At 47.7% G+C, this 12,178-nt stretch overlaps 1 protein-coding gene across 3 annotated transcripts in view; it reads right to left on the minus strand.

Moving 5' to 3' along the window:
- Positions 1 to 12,178, minus strand: part of tasora (transcription activation suppressor a) — a 31,010-nt gene that overhangs the window by 6,193 nt on the left and 12,639 nt on the right. For all 3 annotated transcript variants that reach the window (XM_035387493.1, XM_035387494.1, XM_035387495.1), the window contains exons 10-19: positions 10,508 to 10,611; positions 10,226 to 10,329; positions 9,979 to 10,051; positions 9,777 to 9,851; positions 8,038 to 8,748; positions 6,097 to 6,413; positions 4,546 to 4,663; positions 2,582 to 4,065; positions 1,204 to 1,326; positions 570 to 729 (exon numbers count right to left, since the gene is read on the minus strand). In XM_035387493.1, the coding sequence (XP_035243384.1) occupies positions 570 to 729; positions 1,204 to 1,326; positions 2,582 to 4,065; positions 4,546 to 4,663; positions 6,097 to 6,413; positions 8,038 to 8,748; positions 9,777 to 9,851; positions 9,979 to 10,051; positions 10,226 to 10,329; positions 10,508 to 10,611 (3,269 nt within the window). The remainder of the gene's footprint in view (positions 1 to 569; positions 730 to 1,203; positions 1,327 to 2,581; positions 4,066 to 4,545; positions 4,664 to 6,096; positions 6,414 to 8,037; positions 8,749 to 9,776; positions 9,852 to 9,978; positions 10,052 to 10,225; positions 10,330 to 10,507; positions 10,612 to 12,178) is intronic.

A 12,178-nucleotide genomic window follows, 5' to 3' on the forward strand; every position in this document is an offset into this window, starting at 1 on the left:
CACTTTCAGAGTAGCCAGAAAGTTCCAGAATAAACTATTTGCTTGTTGAAGGCCAAAACTGTATATTTCAAACTGCATAATATGTATGATGTCTGGGAAGGATTCAGACTCACTGTGAGTGATGAAGTCTGGGTTGGGGATTCAGATTCACTGAGAGTGATGAAGTCAGGGTTGGGGATTCAGATTCACTGAGAGTGATGAAGTCTGGGTTGGGGATTCAGACTCACCGTGAGTGATGAAGTCTGGGTTGGGGATTCAGACTCACCGTGAGTGATGAAGTCTGGGTTGGGGATTCAGATTCACTGAGAGTGATGAAGTCTGGGTTGGGGATTCAGACTCACCGTGAGTGATGAAGTCTGGGTTGGGGATTCAGACTCACCGTGAGTGATGAAGTCTGGGTTGGGGATTCAGATTCACTGAGAGTGATGAAGTCTGGGTTGGGGATTCAGACTCACCGTGAGTGATGAAGTCTGGGTTGGGGATTCAGACTCACCGTGAGTGATGAAGTCTGGGTTGGGGATTCAGACTCACCGTGAGTGATGAAGTCTGGGTTGGGGATTCAGACTCACCGTGAGTGATGAAGTCTGGGTTGAGCACAAACTCATCAGACACAATGAAGCCGCCGGACACAAACAGCTCGTTGTAAGTGTGGTTCTTCACGTCGTCCAGGCTGTCCACTCCAGCAAAGCTCACCGCCGGCAACTTTTTCAGAGACACCAGCGCCGGGATCTGCCGCAAAACACAATGAATCAGCACCAGCATGGAGAGAAGCCTACCACTGCCTGGGGTGTAAGACTTCCACAGACAGAAATTCCTGCGCTGTACAGCTCACCAGCACCGATGAAGAGACTGTCAAGCGGTAAGAGACTGTGCAGCATAAAACAAACCTACCTGCAGGCCCCCCAACTCAATAAGCGCCATCTAGACTAGAATGTGAGCAGCTTGAAATTTTAAGTACAGAATGCTACCAAAATAAAAAAAATAAAAAAAATCTACACTAATCTTACACTTGGTCCTGGTGAGCTCTGAAACATCGACAGCCACACATTCATGGAACTCCTTCTCCCTTGTTTTCATAGTCTAGTGTATGCTCTAGTGATTCATATTTGTGTACACTGTTGGCCAGGTACTCTTAGACAAATGTTTGTTTTTCTCCTGGGTAAATAGAAAATAAAAAAAAAAGATTAAATGAATCTCTCCAACCTTGTGGACGTGAGCAGCGATGTCCTCGTTCTGAATGATGATCAGCAGCTTGTCCAGGTTGTTCTTGCTCTCCAGGAAGGCCTGAGGGTTGCACTCCACATTTCCCAGTCTTATCAGGTACTCCTGGGCACAACAATAAAGACATTCTCATCATCACTCTTCCCAACCATTCTGACAGCTGCCTTTAGGGTTTAGCATAGATATACAGGCCCTCTCTTTCAGATCATAAAATGCAAACGCACACATGAAGAATACTCGCAATGAATACTTCCGAAATCAGACGCTTTTAGTAAAATGCTCGCCATCTTATCCCAAACAAAAGCAATTACTCAGTTTTTTTGAGGTTCACTAAGGACAAAGACAGTCAAGCAGGCTCATACATCTTACTTGCAGACACTTAATGAAAAACAGAATAATTCAACATCGCACAGTTGCACTGCACAGCTATGAATCTGCTAATATAAACTCTTTGATATTATTGACATTCACTGGACATGTATTAAACTTCAGAATAAAGAACTGAATCTGGCATGGAAAGGATCTGGTCCAAGTGCAGCACTTCTCTGTTCTGCAGTTTGTGCGTTTTTGTGGGGGTGAAGTTTGGAGAGTAACGGCAACTATGATCTGCTGGTCTAAAAGCATCTGCCTTTTCCCAATCTTTTGGGTCCAGTGTTGATGGTGTGTGGCCCACTTGAATCTTTTCTTCTTGTTAACAGGACACAGCAAGGACTTTTTTACACACCCTTTTAGGCCAGCAGATCGTAGTTGCCATTTCACTGTTGTCAAGGAAGCTGGTTTCTCTCTAGTTGCATTGATTTCTCCCTGTAGTTGTGGTGCAGTTTTACAACAGTTTCTCTTGCTAGACAACACAAGATATTTGTCTTCTACCTCTTGCTCTTCTCCTGTTAACATTGCTGCCCATCAGCTGGACCCTTCTGAGTGTGTACTGAACACTGCACCAGGAAATCTTAAGTTTGAGTTGTTAGTAATATAGTTTCAATTATTTATGAATTATTTACGTATTTATTCATCAACTCACTTGATACTTAAAAATATTTTTTTTAAATTAAAAATAAAATTCTCTGTTATACTGCATAATATAAGGTTAAGGAATGTTCATCAGTGATAGAGGGTATTTTCAAAACTCATGTTAAAATCGGCTAAAATGCATTTTGCCAAATGATTTAAGTACTTTTCTCAAAGTGGGAACAAAGTCGAGCAATTGAAATGAAACCATAGCGTTTTGTTTCTGATACAACATAAACATCTCAATGTGATTTAAAGTGTGTTGATATTTACGTTATTACTGGTGTTTTTAGTGGTATGGAGGGTGGGCGGGGGGAAGGCGTGCTGTTGTGGGTATGGCGGCAGGCGATACCTTGATTTCGAGGCAGACTGCGCTGTCCTCCTGAGAGTGGATGTAGAACTTGACGGCGTTCTTCTGCACGTCCTTGATGATCTCCACGAGGCTGCTGAACACCTCGGGCTTCAGCTGGCTAATCAGGCTGCTGATGGCCGCGGGGCCGGAGGCGGAGCCAGAGTCTGGGGGAAGGCTCGAGGTGGGAGGGGCTTCAGTCAGAGGCGTGGGGTGCTTTCCGTCCGGCTCCACCTCCGCGACGGCCCTGCCTCCATCCTGTCGGGGGGGCCTCCTGTGGACCCCCTGTGCTTTTGGGGTCAGAGGGGCTGTGTCCTTAATGGTGCCGAGGCGAGGTAGACTGTGAGGGGCCTGCCTGTGGGGCGGGGAGTCCCACGATTTGGCGGGCGGAGGGGCAGTGCAAGGGGAAGAGGAGGGGGCAGGCACTGGACCAAGGGCAGGTGCAAGAGGAACGTGGGCTGGGGCCAGGTCAGAGTGAGGAGAAGGTACTGCTGCTGGGGCAGGAGCAGGTACCAGGGTGTGCACAGGGGGAACACCAGAAATATGAGCAGGGACAGGGCTATGAGTAGAGCTGTGAGCAGGGGTGGGAGCAGGGACAGGAGCATGAGTAGAGGTATGCGTAGAGGTGTGAGCAGGGGTGTGAGTAGGTGTGTGAGCAGGGACAGGAGCATGAGTAGGGGTGTGCGTAGAGGTGTGAGCAGGGGTGTGAGTAGGTGTGTGAGCAGGGACAGGGGTATGAGTAGGAATAGGAGTACAGGTGTGAGCAGGGGTGTGCGTAGGTGTGTGAGAAGGTGTCAGATCAGGCACAGGGACATGAGTAGATGTGTGAGGAGGTGTGTCAGGAGGCACAGGGGCGCTGGACCTCCTCTTGGCCTTGCTGAGGGTGGTCAGCATCTCCATCAGCCGGGACGTGTTGTGGGTCTGGTCCTTGCGCAGGTCCGTGTCCTGGACGCCCGCGCGGTTCGTCAGCGCGTCTGCAGGAGCGGTCCTCTCCTTGGGGCGCGCGAGGCAGCTCATCTGCTCACACAGCGTGGTGACGTAGCCGTGGATGGGGACGGAGGACGTGTAGTGCGAGATGTACTCCGAGAAGGCCACGCCCGGCGCCCACAGCTGCTGGTGCTGCTCCAGCGGGATGGGCGTGGGCTCCGGGCTGTAGCTCACCCGCCCCTCCCGCAGAATGTCCCGCATCCCCACCGAAAAGTGGCCCAGCGCCTCGTCGATGATGCCGTCCAGAGTGCCGGGGGGGACGTCCCGGCCCAGGGGGCAGAGGGGCTCCGATCCCCCTTCCACCAGCGCCGCCGCCTCCTCCTCCACCTCCATCTCCTCCACTTCCCCTCCGACTGTCAGGTAACTGTCCTCCGGTGGCTGGGAGAGGGAAGTGTGGGGTTTCTCAGCAGCGCTGTAGCTGGACGCCAACGGGTTGTTTAGGAAACGGGGGTCTTGGGGGTTGTCCTCCTCTCTGCGGCAGTACTTCTCCGACTTTATACCTGCAGCACAGGGAGGGAGACAGGCAAGCAGCTTCTCTCAAATCTACTGAGCTTTCAAGAGCCGTCCTTAAAGAGTCCCTCCACTCAGTTACGCTTCTGCACCCCAGTGCAGTCACAGCCAGTCCTGACTGATGGGGAAGGGCAGAAGTTACACAATAAGCGTGCGTTAGCAGACTGGGAGTGTGTTTTGCAGAGTGTTGAAGCTTTTGAACTGTGTAGCATATAGATAAAATAGAGCTTTTATAATTCATAAAGTTGAGAACGTTCTGGGCATTCGAGAAAGAACATGTACAGTATGCTTAGTCACCATTCCATGCAGCTTCATCTATGCATAAAGCAAGGACCACTGACATAACCTCCTTATCAAAAGGTCACATGAACTGAAAGGAATGTGCGACTGATAAAATAAGCAATTGGACAGAGCCCACAAAGCGCTTGTTCCTTTGGCACTGATGTCATTTCCTGGGGCGATGGTCATACCGGTTATGGGGATGAGAAACCAGGGCATCTGTCCTTCATTATCACCACCCCGGCGCTGCTCATTACTGGAGCAGGGGCTGAACACCTCCAGGCTGCTCATGCTGCCAGCAGTCTGATCCTACACAAAAACACACACACACACACACACAAAACGCAGAGACACACACACACGCACAGACACACCACACACAGAGACACACACAAACACAGACAGACACAGACACACACACCACGCACAGAGACACACACACACACACACACACACACACAGAGAGAGAGAGAGACACACACACACACAGACTATTAAAGAAGAGCTCAAGTTGTGTGTTCCTCCCCTCTCCCTACTCTGTGTCTGGGACAGAGTAAAGACAGGGTTAAAAAAATAATAATAATTGAGCTCTTCTTCAATAAAACACCAAGGTGCATTGAAAAGGCAGCAGCAGAGAGTATCCGGCATAAGACAGCAATCATTTATTTGGGTCAAACACGGACACTGTGTCCTTGGGCTGGGCTGCCAAACCAGGACTTTTATTTACATGGAGACATCTGATCTTTTAAAATGTTTTATTAGGAGCTTCTTCTAGTTTTGCACCAACAATTTAGTTTTGGTTCACAATGAACAAAAACTATTTGTGCGGTACTGGCTCTCAAAATATTTTAAACATGTTTGTTGTTGAACTAAATTTAGCTTGCATCCACTGTGTTGCACATGCCTGGCTAATTAGGCAGGCAGGTCAACAGGAGGTCAACTTTTCAAAATCAACAGCTGCTTGGTTGTCTAAGCGATTGCCTAGCAACGGTTCCATGGGTTGCCCGAGATAGTTCTACACGCTATATCAAACAAGATTCCCTCATTAACAAAATAACAGAACACAATCAAAGTTGGATATGGTATAGTTTTAAAACATTAGAAATATGTAGCTTAAAAGTTATCCACCTACATCATGGCTATTCAACTGCACTGCTTTTTTTTTCTTTTTTTTTTAGAGAAAAGGTTCTGTGTTGGAAAAAAATAAGTTAACTGATCAAGAATTATGTTTTTGTTTTTTTAGCAATAAAAAGGATTTTTATACAGTATTCATTGACTGAATTTTGGCATGAGGTGCTTCCAACACGAGGTCAGTATACAGGATGGTTATGTAACCAAATGAATTCTATGACCCCTGTCACATTGGTAGGGAACAAATGCACATTAAGATTCAGCTTGTAATAATCCAAAAGTAGTGATTTATCACCCACCATAAAATGTACAACAGCCCTGAAAAACAACGTTTACACTAAAATCCCATGCAGTGTTCCAGGGTCCCAGCAAAAGATTAACTGCTGCAATTTGTGAAGCTTGCCTTCGCAGATGTGAAAATTCACTTCCAGTTCAGAATACCTTTAGTACATCTTCCAACCTGGGTGCTTTTCTTTCTTTAATCTTCGCAACAAAGATCATTGTGTTCCTGCTAATAATAACCTAATATTGACAAAACGTCTTAACAAAACTAACAGTTGACAGTAACGCAGGTGCTGGGGGGGGCGAGAGGGGGGGGAAGGGGGGTGTACCTCCAGGTCATCCTCGCCTGCCTGGTCGCGCAGGTCGATGTCGCAGCCGCTGGGGAGGTCCAGCTTGATCATGGTGTCGTAGCGGAGTGGTTCGCTCAGCTCGGGCCCCTCCCGGGCCCCGCCCCCTGCCCCGCCCTCGGGGCTGATGGGCCCGTCGGGCGGGCCGGCGCTGGACCTCCTCTTGGCCTTGCTGAGGGTGGCCAGCATCTCCATCAGCCGGGACGTGTTGTGGGTCTGGTCCTTGCGCAGGTCCGTGTCCCGGATGCCCATGCAGTTCATCACCGCGGACAGGGAGGGGGGCGACCGGCCCTCTTCCTCTGAGAGAGGGGACAGGAGTGCCGTTTGGGTTCACTGTAACGCTCATCAAGCATCACACAGGACATGGGGTGCAGTACGAGGCCAATAAGGAAGAGCAGGGACGCAGGGACACAGGGCCTAGTCTCACCCACTGCCAGAACACATTACTATAATTCACCCACAAACGCACAAGAGCATACACAAACTCTTTTAGCCTACAGAGCTGCTTAAATTTTGACGAATTATTTTCAAAATATTTAGTATCTGCACACACTTCATGTACCACACTTCAGTCTTGCAGTTTGCGGAAATTAATGTTTTTTGTTTCTTTGTTTTGTTTTTTTTAACATTGCTGCTGACCCCTTTTCTTCATCATCAGTTGAAATATCATCTTCAAGACAAATAAACAGCCTTTCAAAATGTTATGGGTTCTAGCTTTGAATTTTAACTGTCATCTTGCATAACATTCTTTTAACTTGTTCTATATCATTATACCTAGGCAAAATCCTACATCAATTGTAGACCAAAATTAAATTATGATACATCATATCTACAATAAAGATACACCATTTGCATGGACATAACACCCCTGTTGAACAAAAGCATTCAATCTATAAAATCGTAAGCACATGCTGAAATAGCCTAAATGTACACTCTTAAAAAATGGCTACATGCAAACAAACTGATGCATTTAGCTTCAATATGGTAAATGGTAAATGGACTGCATTTATATAGCGCTTTTATCCAAAGCGCTTTACAATTGATGCCTCTCATATATGTCAATATGTCTGGTACATTCACTAGTGAACCTGCATTGACCAAATGTACCAGCAGCAATTTCCCTGGTGAAAGCACTTGTCCCTGAGGTGAATAGCAGTCACAGGAAGACCTTCGCTTTCCCAGCGTGCACATGAGTAAAGCACAAGCCGTACACTGATGCTCTACTGCTGCTGCTGGGTACTGAAGTCCTTATTGGAGCAGCCAGAGCTCAGAATGTTTGTTCGTGGAACTTTGAGTAAACACAATCAAAGGATTATGCCAAAAGATCCACGGATTAGGGGTATGTTTAAAGAGTAGGATTCGCCCTCTATGAGTCATCTTAAAAGTGGAGCTGATCCAAACTAAAACTAGTGTGCGCTCACATGTCCAGGATGGAAAAAATAAATAAAAATCTCAATGTTGCAGAGGCAAAATTCCCATGGGAAAATTCCACTGAAAAACTGAAAATTTACCCCAACTTCAGGTAGAACTAATCTACAAACAGACACTAATGTTACAGCACATTAATTTACCAGATGCTCGTATCCAGAGTGAGTTACTACAACATACGAGAACATGAAAGTCCATTCACCCGGTTTATTTTAAGTGGCAGACTTGGCCAACATTCCCAGACAAGCGAGCAGACGCGTAATACACCTAAAGCACTGATGTCAATGAACTCCGCTAAGCAAGAGCCAGAATACAAGTCCTGAACACATATCGTTTACATCAATAATCTGAGCCTGAATTTCTCCAATTTTTCCAGATTCTTTCAATGGAAGTTGGTTGAGACCATTTGCCATAACAATTCCAGGAAAAAAAAAAGAAAAAAATAATATACTGAAGGATTTCCAATGACGCCCCTCTCTCCCCAGCCGGCCTTACCTCTGCTGTGCTCCCCGTTGTCAAGCGACGCCCTCCTCAGGTACTTGAAGGTGCTGGCCGCCGCCGCCGCCTCCTCCTCCAGCTTCCTCTTCAGTCCGCGCGCCTCCCAGATGGGCTCCTCCGGCCCTTCCCTCCCGTCCCGGGCCTCCCCGACCTGCCGCGCCTCCCCCTCGTTCCTCTTCCACATCTGGATCAGCTTCAGCAGCTCCCGCATCTTCTCCGGGTCGTTGTCGGCCTGCGCCCCGTGGGCCCCGTTGGCCTGGGCGGCGGCCCCGGCGGAGGTGGCCCCGGGCCCCTGCCCGTCCGAGCCCTCCCAGTCCGACACGGGGCTGTACTCCGGCGCCCTCCGCAGGCTCTCCACCATCTCGCGGGCCTGCACCACGGCCAGCAGGTAGACGTCGGGCCGGTAGATGTAGGAGCGCAGGTAGGCCTCCAGGTTGTGCTTCTGCTTGGGCGCGGGGTGCAGCTTGTCCCGCTCGTCCAGGTTCTGCTTGTACTCGTTCATGTAGTACAGCCGCACCTTGCCGTCGTCCCGCCCGCTCAGGTAGTCCCGCGCCTGCCGCTCCACCCCCGCGCCCAGATCCGCCGGCGGGTTGGACCGCACCTTCATCAGCGCGTAGTGCAGCGCCGGGATGAAGGTGTCCAGCTGGGGCATTATGGGATGCTGAGGGTCCGGCTGCAGAGGCTCATGGGCGGTGGGCCGTTTGGAGGCTTTAGGGACAGAGAGGTTAGAAACAAATCTAAGGGTTACAGCCCTCCACACTTCCAACGCAAGCAGTACACAGCTCCACTGGTTCTGGGGCATTTCAGCACTTAAGGCCTGAACTGGCTGCTGACAGACAGGAAAGACTTTCAGACGCAACAGAGCTGAGAACCCTGCTGTAAGGATTCATATCCAGTGACCAAAGGAAGTACACATGTACAGCTGGCAACCCAAGCAAATAACCAGTCTATGAATTTACACTGCATGACCTAGTAAAGAGAACAGAATGATAACGAATGACAATTTCTACTCCCCTGGAATGGAAGTCTCCATTGATCCCACAACTCTGTGTGTAGTCTGTGCAGTATAAACCACTGCAGGGTTTTACTGCACAGGCAAAGCTACCTTTATGCTACCGTTAGCAGTAATGACAGGAGAGAACCAGGAATTTCATTGTTCCAAATGCCTCCTTTTATTGGTTACATTTATGTTATAGTCAATGAACTGGTGTTAGTTTGTTTACATTGAGCACACTAGCTAAGCCACAGTATCTTGGCCACAATCTTCCGTTTCCCTGATGCGTAGCTATTTAGCTCCTGTCAGTATAAAAGGTGGAGTTTCACTGACAATTTAATGTGGGTCACTCTTTCCCAGGTTTACAGGTCTTTAAACCTAAAGACCAAAAATGGTAAATATACAGTCAACATTTGCCCGTAAGGTTTTATTTAATCTTTAATTAAATATAGCAAATACAGCACATTGCTTGGCAGCTGTGCAAAAATCTCACATATGTATTCACTTGTGGCACATGTGCTGTAATCCAATTCTCCCAAATAATATGGGAATTAATATAAAACTCTTACATGCGCCCAGAGGAAGTGGTGAATGGGGCTTCCAGTAAGTCCCACTAAAACTATCTCTGATATATTTTCTACAAATATTAAATTTATTTCAGAAAACAGCCCTGTGTCCCATGTAACAAAATAGTTCCTGACTGCATAATGATTATTTTTTTAAAATGTAGAGCAGTACTTACTGAACTTTGTGACTCCTCTCGACTCCTGAAAGACAAAGAGCGCTTGGAGGCATCGCGTCCAGCCGCCTCTCCTTTCTGAAACGCAGAGAAACATCCGCGTGAAACCAGAAGAACAGAACCAAAAAACTAATAACACAGACACAGACACACAGACACACAGACACACAACTCATTCCTCACAGTAGAAGAGAGGGCCACATACCGTTGGAATTGACCATCTGAGTGGAGGACAGCAGGAAGAGAAAGCCCTTATCCAGTAACGTGTTGACAAGAACCTGCAGAGCGGAGATGGAACAGCAGTCATTCTGTAGCCCTTTAACGGGTGGGAAAGTGCCAGTCATACACACCCTAAAAAGCCTTTCAGGCGAATCAGAGGTAACCCTGCGCTGAATCCACAGCTGAACGTCAGGGACAAACGGTGATGACATCACAAGGGCAGAGACACTCACCATTCTCTCCCTCTCCAGCTTCTGAAGCAGGGCCGTCAGGCTGTTGCCATGTTTGCTTTTATCCACCACCTCAAACAAGCTGCAGTACATCCCACTTTTAAGCACTGGAACACACATACGCACACAACCAAGGTTTGTCATAGGGACATTAAAAATGTTTAACAACTCTAGAGCAGACCGTGCGGCATTCGGTGGTTGAGGTGAGACACCACATACAAATGAAAATCCCTGTTCTACACACCACCAGCCGCACAGCGCGGTGAGTAATGAGCGGCGCCTCACCTTCTCGCTCTCCAGTGTAGGTGTCCCAGGAGAACAGCACTGTGGGGATCTTTCTCTTCACCTGCTCCAGATTCATCACCGTGCCGATCTCAAGCTTCTCCGGACTGCACCACAAAAACCAAAAGAACTCAACGCGGGACAGCAGAGGATCCGCAGCCACACGCAACATGCGCACCGTGCCTTACGCCTCAGTTCAAAGAGTGCTTCTTTTTTTTTTTTTTAGTTTCATAAATAGTGGTGGCTCACACTGTACTTAATGACCTTCATCAAGCACAAAGGGAAAAAAGCCTGCACAAATATTCAGTTTGATTTACTACCTAGTTTAAATGCAATTTCTACTTGTCAAAAAAAAATCTTTTTCTGTTGAAAATGAAATTCATTTGTGATATGACCGTAGAATATTTTTGGGCTTAAGCAGGTCAGCACTAATAGAACACAGGCTAGAAGTATTCAGAAAAACGAGTCCATCAGTAGGTATGCAGAAAAATGAAACATTTTCTGTAGTGTGTGCACAATCAAATGTCACAATGAAATACATTAGAGGTGTACTATGCAGGACTTCTTTCCTTGCTTCGCTCTCGTGTTTACAATCAAACACGTCTCCAACACCATTCTTAACCCCACCTACACCCAAGAGATGATGCAGCTAACGCACCGACACAACAAACCGAGGTCTTCTGCTCAGGTAGCGGTAGCTTTTAAAACCGTATTGCAGACTGCTGGAATCACATCTCTTTCAAAAATACAGCAACAGCTGCATTCATACCAGTCAGACAGTCACAAGTATGCCAAAATGCCCAACCGACATATCAGATAGCAAGGACTCCCACTTCACTGTCACACGCAGCAAAGTTACAGGGTGGCTATCTTTAGCTTAGTGGTGATGGAACAAACCTACGCTAGCCACTGCTAGCACAGCACCAGCGGGTTTCAGTCAGCTCTAGCCTGTGTGGAAGCATGGAAAATTCTGTAACACAGGTGCGCGTACGCACAGACACATCAATTCATTGTCTTGATTTATTTTTGTATCTTTGCATAGCCTATCTTCATGTATCTATGGCAGCGAAGTCATACCCCTCTCTCAGTAGCTCCATGGGTGGCCGCCTTCCACCTTCAGCAGATTGGGGAAGAGCCTGGAAGAGCTCCAGGCTGCGGCCTACCACCCAATGCCACGTGGGTGGCAACAAAGGCACAAGACCGCACATTCACCTAAGATGTGGATTTAGTGAAGCGCCGCTCCGACAAAGGATATTAGCCTGCAAGTAGTCGAAATGCAGTTGTATTCGGAAAAAACACCTAACTTATCTGGGATAGTTGGATTTGCCGACTGGTGGACTCCTCTATCACCTAGCTAACGATAGCTAGCTAGCCCATATGAGCCAAAGAGAAGTGGATTGAAATCTTATTCTCGAGCCAAGTTGTTACTTTGTAAAATATCAGCCCAACACCAAATTCTCAGGCCATCATGGCAGGCCAGCTAACGCTGCCAAACATAACTGAATTTGGTCAGCTTGTAACAGCCAGCAGCCAATCCTATCTCTCTAGCACAAACCCAGCTGATAACGCACCACTCACTGTAGCCAATCCATTCACATTTCCTCTTGTTATTTTGGGCACATGCTTTTCGGATATAGCACAAAAAGGAAAAAGGGCCACGCCCAGAAATGTCCT

This window comes from Anguilla anguilla, chromosome 13 (genome assembly GCF_013347855.1).
Source record: "Anguilla anguilla isolate fAngAng1 chromosome 13, fAngAng1.pri, whole genome shotgun sequence".
Lineage (NCBI taxonomy): Eukaryota > Metazoa > Chordata > Actinopteri > Anguilliformes > Anguillidae > Anguilla > Anguilla anguilla.